Here is a 27,347-nt window from a genome sequence, read left to right on the forward strand (position 1 = left end):
TGCGCAGGAAAGGAAGGGCTATGCTTGTCAGCAGAGTCTTGATCAGATTTGGAACTAATTGGATATGAGATGTAAGCAGGGTGGAGAATCAAAGATGATTCCAGGATTTGAGCCTGGGAGAATGCTGCCATTAGAATTAGAGAAAAGAGTGGAAAATGGGCAAGTCAGAGAAGGAAGATGGGGCTTGTTGATCTCAAAGCAGGGATTTTTATTTTGTTCACTCCTGTTTCCCTGTACCCAGGACAGTGCTTAGCGCCTAGTGTGTGCTTGGTAATGTTCATTGGCTACAGAATACAGTAGAACATAAATGGAGACGTCCCCAGGCGACCGCTAAGGCAGAACTGGCACTCCTTGGTGGTGTCTGTGCTGGGAGGGAGGTTTTCCTTTCTGAGGTCGTAAGATGAGACGTGCTGCCAAGAGAAAAAGCCTAGAGAAGAAAGGGATGAAACTGAAGGGAGAACTTTGGGAATCATGACATTTAGGACTAGAAAGGAGGACCGGAATCCAGGGAAAGGGGGCATTTGAGGAAGCATCAGATGCTGCAAGTGGGCGAGGGGCGTTGGGATGGCTCAGAGGGCATCTGGTGGCACAGCTCATGTCACTGGGCCTCCCCAGGGTAGCCGGGCGCAGGCCAGCAAGCGCCTCCCGCCTGGAGAACAGGAGGCTGGGCCAGGGGCGGTTCTGGTTTCTGTTTGGTTTTGGGGGGTTCATAAATGCGATTTTGTCCTGTAGCAAAGTGAGCAAGGTGAAGGGGAGAGACCGGAGGCGCATGAGGGAGGAGGGAAAAGATGGTTGGCATCAAGGAGGTGGATAAAGGGCTGCCCTCCCGGGGCAGGGCCCCTGCGAGGGCCAGAGGGGTGGGTGAACGCCGTCGTGGTGATGGTGAGGGCCTTAGCGACCACCACCCGAGTGAGGCCCCCTCACCTTCAGGCCCAGAGCCGAGGGGTGGAGCCTCCCCCAGGGCCGGCGGGGGCGGGCAGGTGAGCCGGGCAGGTGCGCAGGCGAGCGCGGCGGGCTGGGCGGGCCGAGGCCACACCCTGAAACTACCTGCGCGGGCCGGGCCGGAGTGTGAGAGCGGAGCTGCAGCCGGAGAAAGAGGAAGAGGGAGAGAGAGCGCGCCAGAGCGAGGGCACCGCCGCCGGTCGGGCGCGCTGGGCCTGCCCGGAACCCCGCCGCCTGCGCCCCGCGCCCCGCGCCCTGCGGGCCATGGGAGCCGGCCGCCGGCAGGGACGACGCCTCTGAGACCCGCGAGCGGCCTCGGGGACCATGGGGAGCGATCGGGCCCGCAAGGGCGGAGGGGGCCCGAAGGACTTCGGCGCGGGACTCAAGTACAACTCGCGGCACGAGGTGAGCGCGGGCCGGGGACCCGGCGCGCTGGGAAGCTCCGCCCGCCCGACCCTCCCTGCAGCGCGGCGCTGGGCTCGGCCGGCTCCCCTGGCGTGTCGGTCGGTGGCCGAGCTCTGGGCGCACAGGTGGAATTTCCTGTTCAGCGGGTGCCGGGCCGCGGGCGGGCGGGGCTGGCCGGACCTTTGGTACCGGACCGGCTGCGCCCCGCCAGGGGGAGGCGGGAAGCCCCTGGGCCTTCCTGCGCCCTCGGTCCTTTCTTTCCCTGAGTTGAAAAAAGGGGCTCCGTCTCGGCCCCTCCATGACTCTCGCGCTGTTAGTGAACATCTGGAAGAAACCAGGGGCTTGGAGTGGGGTTATTTGGGAGGAAGTGAAATTTGAGGAGGGTTTGGAGTCTCAGCCATCCTTGGCCTCTGCAGAAAGTTTCTTTCGTCTCTCTCCTTCCCCGTCAAAAGGCGCTTTGGGACCTCGCAGAGGACAACTGGGAGGCCAGGGCTTTGGCTGCCATACGGGCTGGAGCTAAGAACTCCAGAGTTGGGCTTGCCTGGGCTCCTCGAGAGGGGATGGAGCCCTTTGGGAAGGCGGCTGTATGGGAAGGGATGTGGGAACACACATGTCTTGAGCCTTTTGCGAAGTACCGAAACAGGAAGCTCTTCTTTGGCAGAAAGAACAATGAAAGACCTATTGAAAGATCTCAGAAAGATTACATGTTCCTGTATGGAGTTGGGGATGGGTCGCTAGTCACTTCATTGACGGACCCACCTAGGTGGTAGTGCCCGGGCGGGACCAGCAGCCAGGTCTCTACCCTCTCTGTCCAACGCAGACCCCCAGGTTTCCTGGAAGGCCAGGGCATACCAGGTCAGGGCGGCGCTGAGAGGCAGGGGCTGTGTGGCAGAGAGTTTTGCTCCTCTGCAAATGATGGCCTCCCTGCCCTGCCAACCCTCCCTTTCTCCCCTCCTTCCGGGTGCCCCTGGGCTCCATAGTCTCCGCCGTTGCTCCCTAAGTCAGGCCTGATTTTGGTGCTGTCTCAGATCAATTCCTTTTGTCCAAGCAGCATCCCGACCTAGGGAGCTTGCAGAAAATCAGACGCTGGGGCTTTGGAGGCTGCCTGCACCACAGACAGGACCTGGGGCTGGGCTCTGCTATTTTCTCCACTTTTCACCCTCAACAAGGAGGAAAGCTTCCAGTGGACCTGAAGGCTTGGGCCCTTCCCCTGGCTGTGCCTGTGCCCTGCTGTGAGGCAGATTCACCTTCTCTTCCTTGCTGTAATTGTTTGTGTCCTTGCTAATTGCCTACTTGGGGTTCTAGACTCCCTGCCTCTTCAGCAGAGAACGTGCTGTTTGGAATTTGTTATTTCAGGGCAGTCCGGTGCCCCCACCCCAAGTTTGTTCTCCCTGACTTCCCTTTCTAGGACTCTCCTGCCCACACGGGGAAAGCAGGGTCTTCCTGGTCGTGTGGTCCAGCCTCCTCTCTGAGCCATCTCACCACCTGACAAGCAGCCAGGCTGGGGCTCACCTTCCACTCACCCCCAGGATCCCACATTCAGCGGACTTGTCTTGTCACCTGCAAGCCCTGGCTTTAGTTTCCCCCGTCCCTGCTCATTTCCTCCTCCTCTGCGAAGCTCATTTGCTCTCTGCGCCCTTGGGCTGTTCCTTCCCCCTCTGCCATTTTCATTCTCTTGGCTTGCTCTTTGTCTTTTCTCCTGCCGAGCTTTATTGAACTAACTCAGTACCTAGTCCCGGGCCAGGCATGGGTGAAGGGAAGGCTCTCAGAGACCAGTAAGATGTGGTTGTTTCCTTTAAAGAACATCCAGTCTTGAGAGCGAAACTGAGACGAATGCCAAAGTTAGCTGCGAGGCGGAGTGTCCAGAGGAAATTGGCTGAAGCTCATTTCCATGTCTTGCAGATTCCTCCCATCCCTGGCCTCACCAGAAATCCCAGTCCCTGGGATCACCCTGTAGTGTGTGTTTGCAGCTAGGATCTCCATCCCCGGCCGGGAGGTGTGGCTGCTGCCCCTGGGTTTACTCTCTGGGTCAGCAGAGCCTGGCCCACAGGGTGCTGTTGTTTCTGGGTTCCTTGTCCCCAGTTGCATCCATCCGTGCACCCTTGTTTGGTGGTATTTGTATCTGGCTGTCCCCTTCCCAAGGCTGGTGGTGTGGCCGCTGCCCCACCCCTGCTGTTCCCATCAAGTGTTCTGCATGGCCTTCAGAGTCCTGATGCACGTTACTGCATCTGGGGATGGTGTGAGCCCTGCCTGCGAGCAAGCAGGGAAACAGATGCCACTTCTTATGGCCGTTAATGAGAACCAGGAAGCCTGCCTCCCTGAGGGTCTTGATTCCTGTTGAGTATTTGATGGTGAATATGAAGCTGCCTTGACATCCACTGGTTCCTTTTCAGATCACGATTGCCCTAGGTAAGACTCAGCATCCCTTAGGCATCCAGAGACCAAGGTTGGAAAAATCGGATGTTGTGTGGCCAAAATCAGATGTCTAGGGGCCAGGATGTACACCTCTGGCTATTCAGAGGGTCACCTGCTTGTTAATTTGTCAACCATTCAGGCATTCATTCACATAACAATATCTGCTAGGTAACCCACTGACTGAGCCTGTGCCAGGTGCTGGGAAATAGCAGTGAGGGAGACCCTAGACTCACAGCCCCTGTCCTTGGGACCACCCAAAGTAGTGTGGGATACAGGGAACTAAATTCTGACTCATGAGTACTAGCTTCTCTATATGCACTGGGTGAGCACATGGCATCTCTCTAACCCAGGCTGGAAGGGCCAGGTCAGCAAATTAGGGCTGCAGGCATCTGTGATGTAGTGGCAGGAGGTAACATGCAGCCAAGACCCGGGGCCGCCTTGTCTAGCCACGTGATCTCAGAGATGTTACCCAATATCTCTAAGCCTTGGTTTCTGTGGCTATAAAATGGGGATGACATATATGTTCCAGGTTTGTTGAAAGGATTAAGAGGGGTACTTTATATGAAAGCCCTTTGTAAGTTGCAGTGTGGTGTTCAAATGATGCAGCTTGAGTTTTTGAGTTGAAAGGGACTTGAGACAAGCAAGATCATATAGTATCAGTAGGACGCCTGTCGAGAGGCTGAGAACCCAGGCTGTCAGTGGGGCCCTGACCTCACAGAGGAGCCGTCCTGCCCTGCCAAACACAGGGAAGTGCCCCAAGGATTCAAGGAACTGCTCGCCAGCAACAGAGACCTCTTCCTAAGACCTTCTGATTTTCATTCCCCTGCTTTACCCAGCTTCTAGGAGAAAGATCTTTCTATGAAAAGAAAATGTGTGCCAGCTGCATATCCCTTTCTTCTTCTCATCCCCTGCCCCTCCCACCATAGAAAATTAAACTTTTATTTTGTTTTGTTTTTTAGACACGGGGGTCTTGCTATGTTGCCCAGGCTGGACGCAAACTCTTGGGCCCAGGTGATCGATCCTCCTTGTCTCAGACTTCTAAGTAGTTGGGATTATAGGTGTGAGCCACTGTGCCCACATAAAACTTTAGAGAACTGCCTTTTTTGTTCTCTAGAGCATGTGCTGGGCAGGTGTGTGCAGTGGGTGAGGAAGAGGGTTGGGAAGGCAGAAAGCAGCAGGAAGCTAGGATTGTCCTGTAGGTGGGGCTTCAGCTGCTGGAGTGGACCGGAAATCTGCCTTCTCCAGGGGCTTTCTGGAGCCTTCCCTCTGCCTTGGTCCTGAGAACACCTGGAAATTCCTCGTTTAGGGGTTGAGAAAACTGAGGAAGAGGAGAAGATGCCCCTAGTTTGATGGCTGCCTTCGCCTGCTCGCAGTGGAAATGGTCAGAGGGTGGACCTGCTCAGAGCTGACTTGCTGGCCTGTTGCCACGTTGTCACCGGCTGCGGAAGGAGAACGAGTCACAGCTCCCTCCCCCTACCTGACCCTCACTCTGCTCCCTGGGAACCAGACTACCAGACTGCCTATTGCTGTGGCCAGTGGCTTCTATCCCTCGGAACACTGTGGCCCTCAAGTTCCCTGATGTCTGCTCCCTCTCTGGTCTGTGGTTCTGCCAAGGCTGGTGGCTCATGTCTCTTTTAAAAGAGAAGTTGTCTTTGGAAGAGGAAGGGAAACGTGACAGAGTCCCCTGGGAGCCCAGGTCCTGAAGATGATGTTGCTTCTGATATTGTGCAATGATTACTGGAGTGTCTAGAATACTAATAATGATGAACACTAATAATCGTTAGCATTTATTGAGCATGGCTGGCTGCTTGTCTTTTTTCTTGCCAAGCTTCATTGAACTAACTGTGTACCTAGTCCTGGGTCAGGCATGGCTGAAGGGAAGTAAGATGTGGTCTTACTAGTCTTTGAGACCAAGTATTACCCTTCTCAGAGACAAGTGTTGTTATTACTTTTTTTTTTTTTTTAGACAGGGTCTCCCTCTGTCACCCAGGCTGGAGTGCAATGGTGCAATCATGGCTCACTGCCACTTTGACCTCCCGGCTCAAGCAATCCTCCTGCCTCAGCTTTCTCAGTAGCTGGGACTACAGGTGGGCACCAGCACGTCTGACTAATTTTTGTATTTTTTGTAGAGGCAGGGTCTTGCTATGTTGCCCAAGCTGGTCTTGAACTCCTGGGCTCAAGTGATCTGCCCACCTCAGCCTCCAAAAGCGCTGGGACTACAAGTGTGAGCCCCCACACCCAGCCTTATTATTATTATTATTATTATTATTATTATTATTTTGAGATGGAGTTTCGCTCTTTTTGCCCAGCTGGAGTGCAATGGTGTGATCTCAGCTCACCACAACCTCTGCCTCCTGGATTCAAGCGATTCTCCTGCCTCAGCCTCCCGAGTAGCTGGGATTACAGGCATGCACCACCATGCACGGCTAATGTTGTATTTTTAGTAGAGATGGGGTTTCTCCATGTCGGTCAGGCTGGTCTCAAACTCCTGAGATCAGGTGATCTGCCCACCTCGGCCTCCCAAAGTGCTGGGATTACAGGCGTGAGCCACCACGCCCGGCCCAGCCTTATTGTTATTACCTTTTTATAGGTGAGGAAAATGGAGCACAGGGAGGCTAAGTAACTTGCCTGAGGTCGCAGAGCAAAATAGTGGCGGAATCTAGATTGGAGCCCAGGTAGTCTGGCCCTGTCATATCCTATGTGGGCTGTGACATGCGGAACAGGGCTGTCAGCCCACAGGGTTCAGGAGGGGATGGAATACTAAAGGTTGACAATTCATCAGATTTGGGTAAGAAACTGGATTTCTCTTCTCAGGATGTTTCTGAGATGCCTGGGACTAAATTATAGAAACCATTTGGTAGGATGGGAATAGAAACTTACAGAATTCTCAGAGTTCTTAGCCTGGCCTGGTTGGCAGTGGTGAGAAGTGTGTTTGGGGTTTGCTCAGAGCTCATGGGTAGTAGTTGCCCTTTTTGCTTTGTTAAGAATCTTTCCAGAGGCAGCTCCCTGCTAAAAATTCTGTCTCAGATGCTCATATTTTCAGAATTTCCCTATTCTGCCTGGGCTTAGCAATATTTTGGGATTTTCCCCCGAATCCTGTGATAGTTGGCTAACTGATCAAAATCTTGGATCCTTTGACTCTTTTTGGCCCATGTTGGTGATGCTGAGGTGGTGGTGGGGATGATGATGGTGGTGGCGATGTCGAAAGGGTGGAGAAGAATGTGATGACAGTTATTTCTACCTTTCACTAAATATCTGCACTTCAATTCCTGACCTCACTTTACCCTCACAACAGCTGTGTGGGGGAAAAAATGCCCAGTTCACAGATGAGAATACTGAGGCTCAAAGGGTTTGTGTAAAGGCAGTAAGAAGTAGAGCAAGAATTCAAACTCAGATCTGCGCAACTTCAAAGCCTGGGAGCTCACCACCATGCCATTATAAAATTGTATTCCTGAGATGATGGTGAAGGTTGCGTATCCCCAGCAAACTGCTAGAACATGTTATTCACAGAGGGCTGTGAGCACATAAAAAGGAAGTGGTGATCACCCGGTGCCAGTGCTGGTGTGCTACAAACATCGTAGACCAGCTTGTCTGGTTTCCCCTTTTGATGAGGTTCCTTAGCTGGTGGACCAGGAGCACAGCTGGAGTTGTGATTTCAACATGCTTTACATAGACACAGCTCTATGTATTATACATATGATTAAAAATTATGGCGGAAGTTTTAAAATGAAAACCAATTCACCCACCTCTGCCAACAAATCACTTTTCACGCCTCTTTCCCCTCCTTGCTGTCTGTGGTTCAATGTGTCTAGTTGGTCGTTGTGCACACACCACTTGTATCCTGGACAAGGTGTTTTATTGGCCTCCTGTCTGCTGGGTGTGGAGCCCTGGGTGCTGGAGGATCGAAGTTCTGGTAGGCTTGTGTCTGATTGAAAGGCTGTGCCTAAGGGGGGGGTCTGTTCTTGAATCCACGTCACTTTGGGTGGTGACCTCAGGCTGCTCGTCACCCCTTCCTGGGTTCTGTGCCATTTCTTATTTAGTAACAGCTCAGATGAGGACTTGGGGCATTTGCCTATCAGCTCCACAGATGACACCAGCTGGGAGGGAAAGGCTGATACCTTGTATGACTTGATTATGAGTCAGAGCATCTGGACAGACTGATAGGCTGCGCTGAGCAGAATGCATCCGTCTGGGTCAGGAGTCAGTGCTTTGCTCACTGAACCACCTCCCTCAACCATGGAGCAGAAACCATGAGACCCAGAGTTCTGAGTTGACAGTGAGCCCAGGAGAGATCAGGCATGGAAGTGTGACTGCCCAAAGTCGAAGTGTGCTTTCTTCCCCCTATGTTTTTATTTGGTTATACCTTTTAAAGTTATTATTAAAAGGCTAATATATACATATTTAAAGAAAACTTGGCCAACTCAGATAAGTAGTAAGAATTTAAAAATGAGGCCGGGCGCGGTGGTTCATGCCTGTAATCCCAGCACTTTGAGAGGCCAGGGCCGATGGATCACTTGAGGTCAGGAGTTCAAGACTAGCCTGGCCAACATGGTGAAACCCCATCTCCACTAAAAATCCAAAAATTAGCCAGGCATGGCGGTGGGCACCTGTAATCCTAGCTACTCAGGAGACTGAGAGAGGAGAATCACTTGAACCTGGGAGGTGGAGGTTGCAGTGAGCCGAGATCGTGCCATTGCACTCCAGCCTGGGTGACAGAGCGAGACTCTGTCTCAAAAAAAATTTTTTTTTAATAAAAATGACACAAATACCCCTACAAAGACATTTTAACAATTTGGTATTGCCTATGCATGTTTTCTAAAAAAATTTTTTTTCCTTATTATCACATTTAGGAAGCTTTTCTTTTTGAAGTCACACAATATAGAAATGTACAGTGTAAAATGTGAAACTCCTGAAATTCCCTCTCCCAGATTTTAGAGCCTCTATAAATAGTTTTGTTTATATTCTCCCACAAGTCTTGTGTGCGTGTTCTGCTGTTTGTGTGCACACCTATTCTCCTTCAAATGGAATCATCACTAATTCCACTCCGCAGTAAAGACAAGATTTTATTAATGAACTTATCAAACATTTATTAGATATCGTACCTCATGCTAGATTTGTGGAGCAAGACAGACCCCCTTCCCTCCCCTATCACAGGAGCCTGGGAGGGAGCTCTTGGAGAGGGATCTCCCAGAATTACTCCAAGGAGATGCCTGAGCTGAATTTCGAAGGGCAGGAGTGACTATTTTTTTTTTTTCTGAGATAGGGTCTTGCTCTGTCGCCTAGGCTGGAGTGCAGTGGCGCGATCTCGGCTTACTGCAACCTCTGCCTCCCGGGTTTGAGCAATTCTCCTGCCTCAGCCTTCCAAGCAGCTGGAATTACAGGTGTGCGCCACTGCGCCAGGCTAATTTTTGTATTTTTAGTAGAGATGGCGGTTTCACCATATGGGCCAGGCTGGTCTTGAATCCTGGCCTCAAGTGGTCTACCTGCCTTGAACTCCCAAAGTGCTTGGATTGCAGGCATGAGCCACCGTGCCCAGCCTATTTTTTTCATTTAACATTCTATCTTAGATAGCTTTTCCATGTCATTATCTACTTTTTGAAAAACCACTTTTGATTGCCTTATAAGCTTTCATCAAGGGAACATATTCTTTCCATCTTCTTATTTTAATCGTTTTATTGTTTGGGTGTGTTACTTGAATGCATCATTGGACAATTAATAGAAAAAGAGCGAACAGAATGAGGAAGGTAATTGGCAAGCAGACCCTGTGGAGGCCACGCTAGTCAGACCTCTTGTGGGTTATGCTGGTGAATTCTGGAAACGGTGTCTTCAAGGGAAGATGACTAAGGGTGAGATGGAACCGGATGGCCAGGGTTTAGACAACATTTTGTTTGAATGATCAGAGGAGTTGAGCATGTTTAGCCAGAGGAGGTGCAGACTGAGAGAGCACACGAGCACCGATGTAGAGCTTCCACTGGAGCATCTCCTGAGTGGGGAAACTAGGCTGGTTCTGTTGCAGTGCTAATTAGTGCAGAGGTGATTGCAGTGCTGATCACACTTGGTGGAAGGAAGAGCTTCCTAATACTCGTACTAAGGAAAATGCTATTTCTTCCAAAAGGATGGTCTTGCGAGGATGAGAGGTGGGTGACACGCCCTGCAGAATCTGTCTCGGCTCTGAGAATCCCATTTCAAGGGTAGATCCAGCAGTTCTCCCCTTGCTTGTATCCTATTCCCCCAGGATAGAATCTGGTTCTAATAGAGGACACAGACTTCCTGGTGCCCTCCCCTGGGGGTGGGGCCCCTCTGTTTGCATAGTTGGTCCTTTCCCCAAAACAGGTGCTCAGATTTGTAGCCGTGGAAGAGTGTTTTAGAACTTACCCAGTTCTAGAGGCTGCAGGCAGGCTTGGGTTTTTCCCACTAGCTTCTGCGGATCCCTGGGTCCACCAAGTCAGAAACAGACCATGGCACCTCCGTGCCATGAAATATGACTCAGCACTGAAAAGGAACAAGCTGATGGATGCAACAACTTGAAAGACCACCAGGGAATTTTGTGCAGTTAAAAAAAAGCCAACAGTCCCATACATACCATATTATTTATTTATATAATATAATGGGGTTTTTTTTTTTTGTTTTTTTTTTTGAGACAGAGTCCTGCTCTGTCCCAGGCTGGAGTACAGCGGTGTGATCTGGGCTCACTGCAACCTCCACCTCCCGGGTTCAAGCGATTCTCCTGCCTCAGCCTCCTGAGTAGCTGGGACTACAGGTGTGTGCCACCACACCCAGCTAATTTTTGTATTTTTAGTAGAGGCAGGGTTTCGCCATGTTGGCCAGGCTGGTCTTGAAATCCTGACCTCAGGTGATCCACCCACCTTGGCCTTCCAAAGTGCTGGGATTACAGGCGTGAGCCACCACGCCCGGCCTATATAACATAATTTTTGAAATGACACCATGTTAGTAGTAGAGGACAGATTAGCGATTGTGGAGCTGAAGGGGTGGGGGACAGGAGGGAGGTGGCTGTGGTTACAGAAGGCCATGGGCATCCTCGTGTTGGAGCTGTTCAGAATGTTGACTGTGATGCCAGAGACAGGGGACTACGCTAGCGATGACATAGATGGAACTTAATACTTACGTGAGTAGCAGTGAAACGGGAAGTCTGAATAAGATCCGCGGATGATACTGCTGTTGTGGTATTATGATAGAGTTTTATGAGGTGTGACTATTGGGAGAAACTGGGCAAGGATCTCAGTATGATTTCCTACAACTGTATGGGAATCTACAAGTATCTCCATAAAAATGTCAGTAATGAAAGGCACACTAGCTCGTGAAATCAGAATGTGGATTTAATAAAAAGTCAAGAAAACGAATGAAAAGAAGTTACTAGGTGCTGGCTGCACCTCTTGTTTCTCTTGTCGGGTTTTGGGGGATCTGCCTGTTTGTGCTGCTGCAGGCAGATGCTTCTGCTCTGAGTCCGGTGACTTGGGGCAGGAGGAAGCTGGGGCAGCTGGGCCGGGAAGTAGGTCTTTGGCACATAAGGAGAGGGCTGGTGCAAACTTAGTGGGATCGAAGAGGCAGAGATGGAATTTTCCGGCTAGAATTGGCAAAAGAGGTTATGTCCTGGTGTGTGTGTTTTGGGGGCGACACACTGAACTGAGGACCAGGAGAGATCCAGCAAAGTCGAACCTTAAATGGGGCCTGAGGACAGTGGGTGGCCAGGCCAGGTCTGACCCCAGAGAGCCTGGGGGACTGTCAGCAGAGCCCTGAGGTGTGGACTGAGTATTTTTTCCCCTTCTTGGTTTAGGGCACTTGGCAACTGGCAGATTATTCCAGCCTGCCCTGGGGAGGCTGCCTAAGTCTGGCTATGGGGAGAGAAGACCTTCCATCAACCCATCAATTAGTCAATCAAGTGCTAACTCTGGGCAAGGTTGAGGGTGGAGGGGGAGGGAGAGAGGCAGTAGGAAGAGGAAACCGGGGCACTGTGACCAGCCAGGACTTCCTGGTCCACCCAGCATGGTGCAGGTTGGGGAAGAGGTGAGGCCCCAGGGAGAAAGTACGGTGGCTTGTTGTGGTCCCGGGAGGATTCCTGGCAAGGCTCAGCTTTGGCCTGTGTGCTGGAGGGCAGCAGGTTCGGTAGGCGGTAGGGGAGCCCAGCCATTCCGAGCAGGCAGATGGGTTCCTAACAGGCTTGGGGGCCTTTCTGGCTAGAGCCAGCGTCAGAGTTGGGGGAGCCAGTGCCCGTAGACCAATGTTAAAGGAGTGACGACCCATATACAGTGGTGGGCACAGCAGGGGCCCGTCTCTTGGGCCCAAGAAGTGGGTTTTGTAGTAGATAGAGTTTTGCAGAGTGTTCCTTTTTTTTTTGTTTTTGAAATCAACACTGTATTTATTGATTTAGACTACTTTATTGAGGTATGATTGATATGCAAAAAGCTGTACCTTTTTGTGACATTACAGACAGGGGCCTATGCTAGCAATGACAGAATGGAACTTAATATTCACATGAGTAGCAGTGAAACGGGAAATCTGAATAAGATCCACGGATGATACTGCTGTTGTGCTTATCACGAATGACAGCAAGATAGTGTCAATTAAGACAGCCATTTCAAGCTACTGACATCCTGCTCTTTTCTCTTGTTTTTTGTTTCTTTTGTTTCCATTTAATGTGTACAACCTGATGAGTGTGGATGTATGGAAACACCAGTGATACCATCCCATAAGTTAGGCTGCAAAATATCCATCACCTTCCAAAGTTTCCTCCTGCCCTCTTTATCTATTATTCTATTTATTTATAATAATAATTACTATTTTGTGATAAGAACACTTAATACAAGATCTCTTATTGAAGGTATGGACCACCTTTTGTGTATCCATTCATTCGCTAAGGAATGCTTGGGTTGTTCCCACACCTTGGCTTCTGTGAACAGTGCTGCAGTGAGCGTAGGATGCAGCTCTCTCTTCAGATCCTGGTTTCAATTCCTTCCTTTGGATAAATACTCAGAAGTGGGCTCGCTGGATCTGCAGAGCATGATCTCTCTGGGCTTCAGTTCGCTTTTCTGCAATATTGGGGGGGGGTCTCGTGAGTGGTGCAAGATCAAAGATAACCAGGTCCCCGCACGTTTGTGTCTTTCCACAAGGTCAGACTTTTATTGATGCAATTTCAATCATAAACACCACTAGCCACATGGAGTTCCCAAAAAGACAATTCTCCTTAGTACTTCCTGTTCACTCAGGAGGCAGAGCCTCGGGCACACAGGCTGAAGCCACTCCACAAGTCAGTCAACATTGCAAGCCATACATAATCATATACTTAATCAATATATAAATGTATAGATGAAACATCCCACATCAAAGTAACATTTATCATCAAGAGAAAGGGGTTAGGAAAAAGGGTTAATGAACCAGTCCAGGGAGAGCCACGAAGACAAAAAGACCCTCCTGCCCTGGCCTGGGCAGTCTGTCGGTTTCGTGGGGAAGAGTTTCTGATGTTGGCAGAGGCTTCGCTGGCAGATGCTAGGTGCTTATCATGAGTGACAGCAAGATAGTGTCAATTAAGACAGCCATTTCAAGCTGCTGAAGTCTTGCTCTTTTCTCTTGTTTTGTTTTTTTGTTTCTTTTGGTTGCTTTTTTTTTTGAGACAGGGTCTTGCTCTGTTGCCCAAGCTGGAGTGCAGTGGCGTGATCACAGCTCACTGCAGCCTTGACATCCCAGGCTCAAGTGATCCTCCCACATCAGCCCGCTGAGTAGCTGTGCCACCATGCTAAGCTAATTTTTTAAAAAAATTTTTGTAGAGATGGGGGTCTCACTGCATTGCCCAGGCTTGTCTCAAATTCCAGGGCTCAAGCAATCCTCCCACCTCAGCCTGCCAAAGTGCTGGGATTCCAGGCATGAGCCACTGTGCCTGGCTGTCCTCTTTTTTTTTTTTTTTTTTTTTTTTTTGAGACAGAGTCTCAGTCTGCCACCCAGGCTGGAGTGCAGTGGCGCGATCTCGACTCACTGCAAGCTCTGCCTCCCAGGTTCACGCTTTTCTCCTGCCTCAGCCTCCCCAGTAGCTGGGACTACAGGTGCCCACCACCACACCCGGCTAATTTTTTGTATTTTTAGTAGAGACGGGGTTTCACCGTGTTAGCCAGGATGGTCTCGATCTCCTAATCTCATGATCCGCCCGCCTCAGCCTCCCAAAGTGCTGGGACTACAGGCGTGAACCACCGCGCCCGGCCATTGCTGTCCTCTTCCTATGGCCACAGAGCCCTCTACTGAGGACAGACAGTGGAGGAGTGTGTATGTCCTTGTCTGGTTGGATGCCGTGTTTATTTATTTGCAAAACATCTTGTCCCTGTTGACAAAGTGAAACATAAGATGAGGTCGTTTTCTAGGATGGAGTTATTTATGTCAAGGGTGCTGTGTACAAGCCTCACGCATCTGCAGTGGGACCCTATAGGAGGGCAAAGAACCAGCTTCAGTGAGGACTGCCTGACACAACTCTCTTCTTTCCTTTCTGGGGAGCTGGTGCAGGGGAGGCTGTGGCGTCACCGTGCGAGTGGTCAGGACTGAGAGCCCTGAGCTGCTGGGGCAAATACTTTTCTCTGTGCCTCAGTTTTCCCCTCTTAAAAGTGGGTTAATAACCACTTATGGCCTTCCAAATAGAACATAATTAGCTAATTCCTGCTAATGACTGAGGCCTACCTACTGTCTCTCTTTGATTTTAATTTCTCCACCCACTGTTTATCCATCTGCCAAAAGCCAGGCAGCCCAATTCCTCCCTCTGGTCTGGTGGAGCAGCTGAAGTTCAGATTCAAACTTCAAAACAAACTGAAAGGCTGGGCGCGGTGGCTCACGCCTGTAATCCCAGTACTTTGGGAGGCCGAGGCGAGCAGATCACCTGAGGTCAGGAGTCGAGACCAGCCTGGCCAAATGGCGAAATCCTGTCTTTACCAAAAATACAAAAATTAGCCAGGCGTTGTGGCGGGCACCTGTAGTCCCAGCTACTCGGGAGGCTGAGGCAGGAGAATCGCTAGAACCTGGGAGGCGGAGGTTGTGGTGAGCTAAGATGGTGCCACTGCACTCCAGACTGCGTGACAGAGCGAGACTCTGTCTCAAAAAAAAAAAATCGAACACCCTCCAACAAAAAAAATGAAAGACCTTAGCAGCACAAGTCTGTAGTGTGGGCCTTAGTGAGGAGCGACCTGGCAGGTCTTTCCAGGATTCCAGGGGCCAATCCTTGGCTGGCCCACATCTACCCGCCCTTGTCACTCTGTCCTGACCCATGGCTCCAGGAGGGCTCTGCTGCTGTCCCGCTTCTCTGTAACCCCTCTGTTCACTCTCTCTGGGAGAGAGCAGAAGGCCAGCCAGGGTGTCCCTACCCACTTGCACCCATGGGTGGTTTACCCCACAAGACCAGAGAGTGCTGGCCAGGTCGCAGCATGCTCTGGGCCTCAGCTTACACATAAAGCTTCTGGTAGTTTCCAAAAACATTTTTTAAGACAATGAAAACCTTGTTTCAAATACTTTTTTTGCAGAGCCTGAAAATAATGAAACAATTGGCTTGAAGCAGGAGCAGGACACAGAGGGCCTCTGGATCATTCTTTAAGACAAGTTAGGGATTCAAAACCACGGACAGACCCACAGCAGCAGGAGGAGGGAGTCTGCCCACAGGCTGCAGCCCCAGGAGCTGCTTTTCCACCTCTGAGGTCTCCCAAGGGATTGTCCCATCCCTCCTCCTGGGGGCCCACAGCCAGGTGAGGGAGGCGGTGGCCACAGCAAATACACTCATTATTTTTGGACATCTTTGTGCCATGTAGGTGTTTTCAGGAAATATCACGTCCAATTCTTACAGCCGCTAGGCTTCATTTTCAGATGAGAAAAGGGTTAAGAGAGGAAAATTTATCAAAAACCCAGATAGCTGAAAGTGTGGCAGAGCTGAATTTTGAACCCAAATCTATCTGACTCCAAATCCAGTGTTGCTCTCCTGGGCCCTCTGCTGCTTCTCCTGGGGGTGGGGTGTGTGGGTGTGGGGTGGGGGTGGGGGTGGCAGTTATTACCAACTCCCCGTATAGAGCCACCCTTGACATAAGTAACTCCATCTTAGAAAAAGACTTCATCTTCCATTTCATAGGGCACTTTGCCCACAAGGACAAGGTGTTTTGCTTGATAAATTTAAAGACTGCATCCAAACAGACAAGCATCCTCCTCCACTGTCAGTCCTCACCAGAGGACTCTGTGGCCATAAAAAGAGCAGGACTTTGGCAGTTCACCCTCTGCTGTCACTGGTGATAAGCACCCAACATCCACTGCCAAAGGCTCTGCCCACATTACAGACTCTTCCCTGAAAGACTGATGAACCAGCCAGCCTAGCCCAGCCCAGACTTTTTTTGTCTTCGTGGCTCTCCCTGGACTGGTTCATTAGCCCTTTTTCCTATCCCCTTTCTCTTGGTATGTTTTTCAGGTTTTGCCATAAATGTTACCTTATGGGTACCTGATAATTACGAGTCTAGTATATCTTGCATGGCTCTGCATGCCGAGAGAGCATTCATGTAGGAGAACTGCAGGTTAGGTGGTACTCCTAACAGAAGTGTTCTCTGAATTCCATTTATGACTGGAATTTCAAGCGGAATGGCAAATTCATTATATCTATCACATGCCATCCCTAAGATAGCTGATTTTCTTGGATTCGTTTGTCCTTGTGTTAGATTTTTTCAAGTCCGTCTCCAGATTTTGTTGGGTCTGAATATGGGTGGACAGATCTCCAGGCTGATGTGATCCAGTCCCAGAGGGCTAGAACATATCTTGGCTGATTGGTGGGTTTTTTTTTTGTTTTTGTTTTTTTTGAGATGGAATATCACTCTTTTCTTTTCTTTTCCTCTCTCTCTTTCTCTCTCTCTCTCTTTTTGTTTTTGAGATGGAGTTTTGTTCTTGTTGCCCAGGCTGAAGTGCAATGGCGCAATCTCGGCTCATCCCAACCTCCATCTCCCAGGTTCAAGTGATTCTCCCACCTCAGCCTCCCGAGTAGCTGGGATTACAGGCATGTGCCACCATGCCCGGCTAATTTTTTGTATTTTTAGTAGAGACGGGGTTTCTCCATGTTGGTCAGGCTGGTCTCGAACTCCTGACCTCAGGTGATCTGCCCACCTTGGCCTCCCAAAGTGCTGGTGGGATTACAGGCGTGAGCCACCACACCTGGCCTGGAGTCTCACTCTTTCTTGCCCAGGCTGGAGTGCAATGGTGCGATCTCGGCTCACTGCAACCTCCACCCCCTGGGTTCAAGCGATTCTCCTGTCTCAGCCTCCCGAGTAGCTGGGACTACAGGCGTGTGCCACCACATCCAGCTAATTTTGTATTTTTAGTAGAGATGGAGTTTCATCATGTTGGCCAGGCTGGTTTCAAACTCCTGACCTCAGGTGATCCACCTGCCTCAGCCTCCCAAAGTACTGAAATTACAGGCGTGAGCCACCACATCCAGCCTTGGCTGATTTGTGGTTCTAATGGTTTATGGTTTGGTAGTTTTACAATAGCTCATGACAGTTTCCTGCTCGTGTAGGGATGCGATGCGTTTCTGTGCCTGATAGTGCCGTGGTGTCTGCTCCATTCTCCCACAGATGGAGGGGCCAGTCTGCATCTGTGCTCTGTCTTTGGCAAAAATCTGTTCTCAGTTTCAGTAACTCTGCTGTGGTGTAGTCTCCGTCCTCACTGGTGTCCTGAGGACTGTGATTCTCGTAGTTATCATTGGTACCTCTTTTTCTAGTTATTATAGGTCTTGCTGTATATACCCACCCCAAGAGTCATTGTAATGTCCTAAGTTCTCTGCAGGGGGTTCCCTTGGTCCCAGGGGTTCCTCCCTAAAAGTTACCCCTGACAGGGATTTACTTTTCCTTTTTTTTTTTCTTTTTCTTTTCTTTTTCTTTTTCTTTTTTCAGACAGAGTCTCGCTGTGTTGCCCAGGCTGGAGTGCCGTGGCGCAATCTCGGCTCACTGCAAGCTCCACTTCCCGGGTTCACACCGTTCTCCTGCCTCAGCCTGCCGAGTAGCTGGGACTACAGGTGCCCACCACCACACCCAGCTAATTTTTTGTATTTTTAGTAGAGATGGGGTTTCACCCTGTTAGCCAGGATAGTCTCGATCTCCTGACCTCATGATCCGCCTGCCTCGGCCTCCCAAAGTGGTGGGATTACAGGCTTGAGCCACCGCACCCGACCTACTTTTCCTTAAAATTCCTTGAGCTGGCTCTTTGCCTGTCTGGCAATCTGTGAGATACTTTGCATTAAAAGTACAGGGATTTTTTCTTTTAGGGCTTAACTTTTTTTTTTTTTTTTTTTTGAGACGGAGTCTCACTCTGTCACCCAGGCTGGAGTGCAGTGGCATGATCTCGGTTCACTGCAACCTCTGCCTCCTGGGTTCTAGTGATTCCCCTGCTTCAGCCTCCTGAGTAGCTGGGACTACAGGCCCATACCACCGCACCTGGCTAATTTTTTGTATTTTTAGTAGGGATGGGATTTCACCGTGTTAGCCAAGATGATCTCGATCTCCTGACCTCGTGATCCACCTGCCTTGGCCTCCCAGAGTGCTGGGATTACAGGCATGAGCCACCGTGCCTGGCGGGGCTTAACATTTTTACGGTCCTCAAGTCTGACTGTACATCCTCAGGGGGTCATATGGGGAGTCTTTCTGACTTCCAACTCTATTTGGGCAATGGTTCGATTTCCCACCTTAGCCAACCGGATGAGTAGGGGTTATGCAATAATTGGCTTCCTCTTCTTTCAGCCGAGTTAAAAATTTGTTTTTAGGCCGGGCGCGGTGGCTCACGCCTGTAATCCCAGCACTTTGGGAGGCTGAGGCGGGCAGATCACAAGTTCAAGAGATCAAGACCATCCTGGCAAACATGGTGAAACCCTGTCTGTACTAAAAATACAAAAATTAGCCAGGCGCGGTGGCAGGTGCCTGTAATCCCAGCTACTTGGGAGGCTGAGGCAGGAGAACCGCTTGAACCTGGGAGGTGGAGGTTGTGGTGAGCCGATATGGCGCCATTGCACTCCAGCCTGGGCGACAAGAGCGAAACTCCGTCTCAAAAAAAAATTTTTTTTTGTTTTGCCAATCGCCATCTCCTAAGCTGAGACCATGCTTGCTATGAGCCTTTCTGGCCCCACTAGCTTCCTAGCCTGGCATCAGCCGAGACCTTGTCAGCTCTTGGAGCTACAGGACCTGGGTAAAGAACCTCATCACCTGAGGTTTTCCTCAGGGAGCTAGACTTTCAAGGTGAAGTGAGATGACGTCTCTTTTTGAAGAGGGTGGCAGTTTGTTTTTTCAAACGGCTTGATTTCTAATTTAAGTTTTAGTGGAGGCTTTGGCCTTAGCATTGACTATACCACCTATGCCCAGTAAGCTGACTGTGCCAATTCTCATGAGCGGTGCGAGGTCCTAACCAGGTCCATGCACCTTTGTGTCTTTCCACAAGGTCAGACTCATTGATGTGACTTCAATCACACAAGGCACGAGCCGCATGGAGTTCCCAAAGAGACAGCTCTCCTTAGTACTTCCTGTTCACTCCGTAGTCAGAGCCTCAGGCACACAGGCTCAAACCACTCCAGCCAATATTGCAAACTGTACATAATAATATTCTTAACCAATATATAAAAGTATAGATTAAACATTCCACATCAAAGTAACATTTAACATCAAGAGAAAGGGGATAGGAAAAAGGGTTAACAAACCCGTCCGGGAAGAGCCACGAAGATAAAAAGAGTCTCCTGGGGTGAGCTGGGTCATTTGTCGGTCTTGCCGGGAAGAGTTTCTGATGTTGGCAGAGCCTTCGTTGGCAGATGCTGGGTGCTTATCACGAATGACAGCAAAATGGTGTCAGTGAAGAGGGCACCTTGAGCTGCCGAAGTCCTGCTCTTTTTATGGCCACAGAGTCCTCTGGACCAACAGTGAAGGAGTGTGCTTGTGTATTCCCTTTTCTGGTTGGATGTAGTCTTTACTTACTAAGCAAAATGTCTTGTCCCTGTTGGCAAAGTGCCCTATAAAATGTAAGATGAAGTCTTTTTCTAAGATGGCGTTACTTATGTCAAGGGTGCTCTGTACAAGGCTCCTGGTCCCTTGGGCTGCGTGGGGAGAGCCCTGGGCAGTGCTGGGAGTTGGGACGGGACTTGAAACCTGCAGGAGCTGGCTGCTCGCTGGCAGAGAACCACTGGGTTTCTGTGTTGACAGCGTCCTCACAGCTGGCTGAGTCAGGCCCTGGGGGACTTTCCTTCAGGCTGTAACCAGGTGTGGGGACTTGTGGTTTACTTCCTTCAGTGGGAGTTCTTGGCCATGGGTCAGCTTTGTGTTCCCCTGATGGGCTGGGGTTACAGATCTACAGATAGTTCTGGATCTTCCTTGGGGCCCTGCAGCCCCACCTGTTTTCCAGCAGCTCCTTCTGGCGGGGCGGCTGAGGGCGGTGACGGGTCAAAGGGAAAGGTGGGTGGGCCGGGGTTTTGGGGTGTCTGCCAGCAGCTGGCTGGGCCTGCAGCTGGCCCTGTGCTCTCCCAGGAGGAGCTGGAGTGTGTATTTCTGGGAAAAGTGATAGCCTCAGGGACTTCTGGGACGATGCTTATAACCAATTGTGGGAGGGTCCCCAGGGCGTGGAAGCAAAGTTCGACCTGGCACAGCAGCTTCCCTTCATCCCAAGTGGTTGCTCAAAATAGACCAGCTGAGACTCTAATCCAGCTTCTCCTCCTGGTGACAGGAAGGGGTGAGCCTCCTGGAAATGGTGGGTGGAGTTTCTCCAACTTTCAGGTTCCCAAGAATGACCTGGGGCACTTGATAAAAACTTCCACATCCGAGGCCCTGCTCCTGATACATGACATCAGCATCTCCAGGGAGAGGGGCTTGGGAATCTGGATGTGGAACAAACACTGCATTTGTTTCAGTTGATTTTTATTGTTCTTTTTCATGACCAGACAAGTCCAGGAAATGCTGGGGGTTGCGATCAATGGGAACCATAGGCTTTTGCAGGTTTCGTGAAAATTGGCTTCTAGAGAGATCGATTACCCCTGGTTGGGGAGTGGGTGGGAGGATTCCAGTATGGGCTTTCCTTTCCTTTCTCATTTGCCCATCGGTCATCCCCAGATAAGCACTCAAGTGTCCTCTTTTATGAGGCCCCGTGCTCGGCCCTGGACTGCCATGGTGGCAGGTGGGGTGAAGTCCCGCCCTCAGGAGCCTGCTGACCGCCTGCTCTGTGCACAGCTGCTGGAGCTTCCCCGGGGCTGCTGATTTAACTGGGGAGGGCCTGTCTATGTGGGGTCCCTCCTAGCCGGAGACAGGTCCCTTTTATGAACAGCAGCCTGATGAAGAGGCCTTCCTGCAACATGCCTCTGGTATCATTCTCAGCTCAGCATTGCCCAGGGGACAAACACAGAGTTTGTTCTTGGCAGTCATTCCCTGCTGTCATCTGAGGTGGGCTTGAGCCGTGCTGGGTTTCCGGGGAATCTGGCCAGGATCCAGCACAACCTTTAGCCAGTCGGGCAGGGAGCGGCCACGAGGTTGTGCTGGCTCGGTCTTTCCCTTGCAAAGGAAGGCATCTTCGACCTGCCACAGAATGCTTTCTTCCCCGGGGAAACCCTTGCAGGTGCTCAGGCTCTACTTTCCTTTCTCGCTTGAACACTTACAGGGATAGTTTATGGTTCTCTTGACCCTGGTGGGGGTGATGACATCATGGGATTGAAATCCGTCCCACCTTGGAGTCACCGAGCGTGTCAGTCAAGAGCCTTGGCCACGAATCAGTGGCACTTGGCAGCAGCACACAAATCCAGCCACCCCGTCCTCGTCTCAGGTCTGGGCAGCACAGCTGTGTCCCTAGCTGGTGGCATCGCCTCTGCCCCTTGACCTTGATCTTCAGCCTCAGAAGCAGGTTACCCATTGTCATGTGACTGCCCTTCACGGTCCCTCCCCAGGATTCCAAGGGGCCTTTTGAGGTTTCCAGGTCCAGCCGCTTCCTTCCCAGCAGATCACACCCAACCTCAGCCACATGAGGAACGATCTTTAGAAAGGGTCTGGCCCGAAGCTTCATTTTTCCCTGTCTGCTTTGGTTGGAATCTTGTGTGGCTTTGTGTGCAGTTGGTAGTATTTTTGTTGTTGGTAAGTGTAGGGGCCCTTCCCCATTGTTTTTCTCTAAGGATAACCATGCTCTGAGCAGCCCATGGCAAATTCTGGCTTTGGACTTGTTGGTCCCCAGAGCCAGTGGGGTCGTGGGCCCTGGGGAGTTTGCACTCAGTGGCAGGTCTTAGTGTGTGTTTGAGGAACCAGGAGAGCGTTCCTCTCAGAGGGAGGATTCTCTGGTTGACTCACACAGAGTTTTGTTGGCTCAGCATTTAGCTTTCAGCCCTGGTGAGTTTCTCTGACTTAATGGGAGTAGGCTGGCTGCAAGAATCTTTCCTATATTATCAAATAAAATAGGTCTCTTTTTTGGCCCTCTAGAAATCAGTGTTTTTTTTCTTTTCGTTTTGGAGAGCCCGGCCTTGGGGAGGATATGCATCAGTTGCTCTAGTGTGCCTCAGACAATGAGATAAGATGAAATAGGGCGTGCTCTAGGACCTCTCCACTTCCCCTTCCCGGGTTTCTGGATCTGACCCTTCGCTCCCTGCAGAAAGTTGGGTGAGATGGCAATGGTCCGATCTCATCCCTGCTGGGTGGGATGGCAGTGGTCCCTCTTGGGTGAGATGGTGGTGGTCTGATCTTGTCCCTGCTGGATGGGATGGCGGTGGTCTGATTTTGTCCCTGCTGGGTGGGATGGCGGTGGTCCCTGCTGAGTGGGATGGTGGTGATCTGATCTCGTCCCTGCTGGGTGGGATAGTGGTCTGATCTCGCCCCTGTTGGGTGGGATGGCAGTGGTCCCTGCTGGATGGGATGGTGGTGGTCTGATCCGTCCCTGCTGGGTGGGATGGTGGTGGTCTGATCCATCCCTGCTGGGTGGGATGGTGGTCTGATCTCGCCCCTGTTGGGTGGGATGGCAGTGGTCCCTGCTGGATGGGATGGTGGTGGTCTGATCCGTCCCTGCTTGGTGGGATGGTGGTGGTCTGATCCGTCCCTGCTGGGTGGGATGGTGGTCTGATCTTGCCCCTGCTGGGTGAGATGGTGGTGGTCCCTGTTAGATCCTGGCCCTTTAGGGTCTGTACCCTGCTTGTCCTGAGCCCTTTATCCCCAACCTCCCGCCTGGAAGTCATTCCTCGTTCCCTTGTCTGAGTGGCCTGGAGCCGAGCTGTGTTTCTGGGTCCTTTGGCCAGGATCTAACTACAGTGGGCCAGCAGGAAGAGGCTGTGATATTTACATGGCCTCTATCTGTGTTTATGGTAAGCAGACACACCTGGCTTCATAGCACCGTTTTATGTGTGCACCTGCAAAGATGTTTACTTTTAAGAAAGAGAGACAGGAGAAGTGAAAGCAGGCGCAGGCATAGGATCTCTCCTGTCGGCTGTGGCCCGGTAGAGAGGTGTTATGCCTACAGTTGTCTAAGTGTCTAAGTGGATGGGAGTTCCCTGAGACCTCCCCCTCCCACCTCCCCCACCCAGGAGTTAAAAGAGCTTTGCTGCTTCACTGACTTTATTAACTTTGTGACCTTGGACAGGCCACTCCCTCTCTTTCATCCTCAGTGTTCTTATCAATAAAACGATGGGATTATGCAACAGTATCTCTGTTACACCTGAAAATGGAGCCAAGAGCTAAGGTTATAAAAGGAAGCAGCCCAGTTACTGATTAGACAGCACTTTTAGGCTGGGTGGAGCCACAGAACTCACACTGCAGGGAGGACAGAGGACCCACCATTGAGCTAGCGCCACTGCTGACAGCCTCGCTCCGTGGCAGAGCCTGGGGTGACCCCTGGGTCAATGCCCTCAGCCACCTTACCCCTTCTCATGGGAGTCTCTGTCTTCTGTTTCCCTGAATCCTTGCTCCCAGAATTCTGGAACCTAACCACACTGGGAGGCGGTAAACCAGGATCAGATTCTGGATCTGCCACCAAGTGCCGGGTGACCTTGCAAAATCAGCATTCTTCCCTGCCTTCTTTATATAACACGGGTGATAGCACCAGCCGGTCTTGAATGAGTCACAGGACTGTCATGAAGATCCAGTAAGAAAATGGTTGTGAAATTACCCTGTGAATTGGATATACATCTAAACATGATAAATTATTATTTCATTACATTTCTTTTTTTCTTTGTTTCTTTCTTTCCTTTTTTTTTTTTTTTTTTGAGATGAGGTTTTGCTGTCTCTGTCTCGCCCAGGCAGGAGGGCAGTGGTATGACTATGGCTCACTGCAGCCTCAGCCTCCCTGGGTTCAGATCATCCTCCTGCCTCAACCTCCCGAGTAGCCAGGACTACAGGTGCATGCTGCCATGTCTGGCTAGTTTTTTGTATTGCTGTCTTTCTTACCATTCACTGAGCCCTTTGAATTGGGTTTAGCCATGTTGGCTATGCTGGTCTCGAACTCCTGGGCTCAAGTGATCTGCCCACCTTGGCCTTTCACAGTGCAAGTGTGAGCCACCATGCCTGGCCCTTTTGTTAAATATCTTTTTTTTTTTTTTGAGACCGAGTCTCACTCTGTTGCCCAGGCTGGAGTGCAGTGGTGTGATCTCGGCTCACTGCAATCTCCGCCTCCCAGGTTCAAGCAACTCTTGTACTTCAGCCTCCCGAATAGCTGGGATAACAGGTGTCCGCCACCACACCCGGCTAATTTTTTATATTTTTTGTAGAGATGGAGTTTCCCCATGTTGGCCAGGGTGGTCTCGAACTCCTGACCTAGGTGATCCACCCACCTTGGCCTCCAAAAATGCTGGGATTACAGGCATGAGCCACCGCGCCCAGCCACTTTTGTTACTTTTTTTTTTTTTGAAATGGAGTCTCGCTCTTGTTGCCCAGGCTGGAGTGTAATGGCACGATTTTGGCTCACTGCAACCTCTGCCTCCTGGGTTCAAGCGACTCTCCTGCCTCAGCCCCCCGAGTAGCTGGGATTACAGGCGTCCACCACCACGCCTGGCTAATTTTTTTGTATTTTTAGTAGAGATGGGGTTTCACCACGTTGGCCAGGCTGGTCTTGACCTCCTGACCTCAGGTGATCTGCCTGCCTCGGCCTCCCAAAGTGCTGGGATTACAGGCGTGAGCCACCACACCCGGCCTACATTTCTTATACATATATACACATACACGGTCTGTTCAGAGTATAGCCGAAATCTGTGTTTTCTCATTCTTAAATATGATTAGACTACCAGAGGCCACCAGATGTCTAAAGAAAACCCAGCCTGAAAGAAAGTCAAAGGCGAAGTTCCAAAGATAACATAAAAATGTCTAGTTGCAGCTGGGTGCAGTGGTGCACCCTGTAGTCCCAGCTACTCAGGAGGCTGACGCAGGAGGATTGCTTGAGCCAAGAATTCAAGACCAGCCTGGGCAACATAGCAAGACCCTGTATCTTAAAAAAAAAAAAAAAAAAAAAAGATTGCATTGCATCTATAGCTAATTTTGAGAATAGACACCTTAATATTGAATCATCTAATCCATGAACAGCATATATTGCTCAACTAATTTAGGTCTTTTAGAATTTCTCCCAGCAGTATTTTACATCTTTCAGTGTACAGGTTTTGTGCATTTTTTGTCAGATTTACCTCTAAGTATTTCATATTTTTGAAGCTATTGTAAATGGTGTCTTTTAGTTTTAGTTTCCAGTTTTTCATTGCTGATATGCCAGTACAAAGACAGCTACGGGAGTGTTTCTAGCAGCTCTGTTTGTAATGGCCTGAAATTGGAGACACCCCAAATGTCCATCAATAGGTGAACAGGTAAACACATGTTGTGTGTCCAAACGATGGGATAAATGCAGCAACAACCAAAAGGTATGCACTGCTGGGCACACAGGAACCTGCGTGAGTCTCAGAGGAATTGTGCAGAGTGAAAGAAGCCAGATGGAAGAGTGCATACTGCAGAATTCCATTTACATAAAGCTCTGGGAAAAGCAGCCTGAAGCAGATGAGTGGTTTCTTGGGGACAGGAAATGGATTCAGGGAGGAACATGTGGGAGGGGCCAGGAGGAGATTTTGAAGGAGACGGACATGGGCATCATCTTAGCTGTGGATGGTTTCATGGGTGCATATGGATGCCCAAAATTGTACACTTAAATATATACACTTTATTTTATGCAATAATACCTCAATGAAGCTGCTTTTTAAATTTAATGGAAGGTTTGCAAGAGCAAGTCAAAGAAATTCCCAAAGTAGAACCAAACGCTGAAGAAACGCAAAATACAGGAGACAAAAGATGACAGCTAGAGGCGTAGAGGATCCATTCTTATCCGTGATGTTCCGAAATGTCATCACAATACAATCTGTTTGGCTATATGTGCTGTTTCATTTGTCTTTCTCACCATTCACTGAGCCCTTTGAATTGGAAGATTTACAACTCTCTTCAGCTCTTGGAAACATCCTTTCAGTATTTCTTTGGTAATGGTCTCTTCTCTGCCAGGCGCAGAAAAGATTGGGCTCAAGTATTCTAGAAGACAGAGGTGAGACAAGAAAGGACATTGTTAGAAATACCCAAATCTCCACCTTGGCCCCAAGCAAAAAGACAAAGGCCCCAGCAGACTCCCACAGTGGATGGGAAAAATAGTCTGGAGAGATTGAATCAAAGAATATGTGGGCTTGAGGACCCCAGGTACAGAGGAAGGCTGTAGAGAGAGGTGAAAAGAAGGGGAATGAGTCTCTTCTCCTACGTGTTCCTGAATGCTAGTGGCTGGGTTCAAATCACTCCAGCCAGGAGATTAGAAAATTATTCTCTGGAGCAATGGAACCACCCACAGGAAGATGTATATAGTCTAACCATTGGGAGTGCCCAGAAAAAAAATCTGTTTAGCCACTCACTTGTGTCCCCGCCAGTGAAGCCAGTTGTGGCAAGGCATGCACACAGAGCTTCCAAACAGCCGCCAGGAGCTTGTTTCTAAATAAAAATAACCACCAAGGATCCCCCAGCATTTGAGGAAAGTCTTGAACAGGGAAGAAAAAGTCAAAAACAGAGAAAAGATACTCAACGGAAATATAAAGATGAGAAGGTTTTGCATTCATGGAACAAATACAAGATGCCATGAAAGAGGAAAATTCAAAGAACCAGAAAGCTCTTAGAAATTAAAATTTTGATACCAAAAATGAAAAACTCAATTGAAAGGTTAAAAATAATGAGATGGATAATACAGAGAAAGGATAAATAGAGGATAAATATAATAAGGATTAAAGAATGGTAGACCAGAGGAAATGAAAGGGAGACATAATCTAAAAAATAAGACAGGAAAATCACTTTGGGAGGCTGAGATGGAAGGATAGCTTGAAGCCAGGAGTTCGAGATAAGCCTGGGCAACATAGTAAGACCTTGCCTCTACAAAAAATTAGAAAAAAATTAACTGGACACGGTGGTGTACAGCTATAGTCCTACCTACTCAGGAGGCTGATGTGGGAGGATTGCCTGAGCTCAGGAGTTCAAGATTACAGTGAGCTATGATCAGACCACTGCACTCCAGCCTGGGCAACACAGCAAGACCCTGTCTCAAGAAAACAAAAAGACCCAATTCAAAGCACATTCTCAAGGCTTTCA

General features: G+C 50.0%; 1 protein-coding gene across 1 annotated transcript in view; it reads left to right on the plus strand.

Annotated features, from left to right (window-relative positions):
* Window positions 1-1,014: 1,014 nt before the first annotated feature.
* The window catches only part of ST14 (ST14 transmembrane serine protease matriptase), a 50,809-nt gene continuing 24,476 nt past the window's right edge, over window positions 1,015-27,347 (plus strand). The window contains exon 1 of the mRNA XM_055095102.2: window positions 1,015-1,347. Within this exon, the coding sequence (XP_054951077.1) occupies window positions 1,267-1,347 (81 nt within the window). The 5' untranslated portion in view covers window positions 1,015-1,266. The remainder of the gene's footprint in view (window positions 1,348-27,347) is intronic.

Source organism: Pan paniscus, chromosome 9, assembly GCF_029289425.2.
Source record: "Pan paniscus chromosome 9, NHGRI_mPanPan1-v2.0_pri, whole genome shotgun sequence".
Classification (NCBI taxonomy): domain Eukaryota; kingdom Metazoa; phylum Chordata; class Mammalia; order Primates; family Hominidae; genus Pan; species Pan paniscus.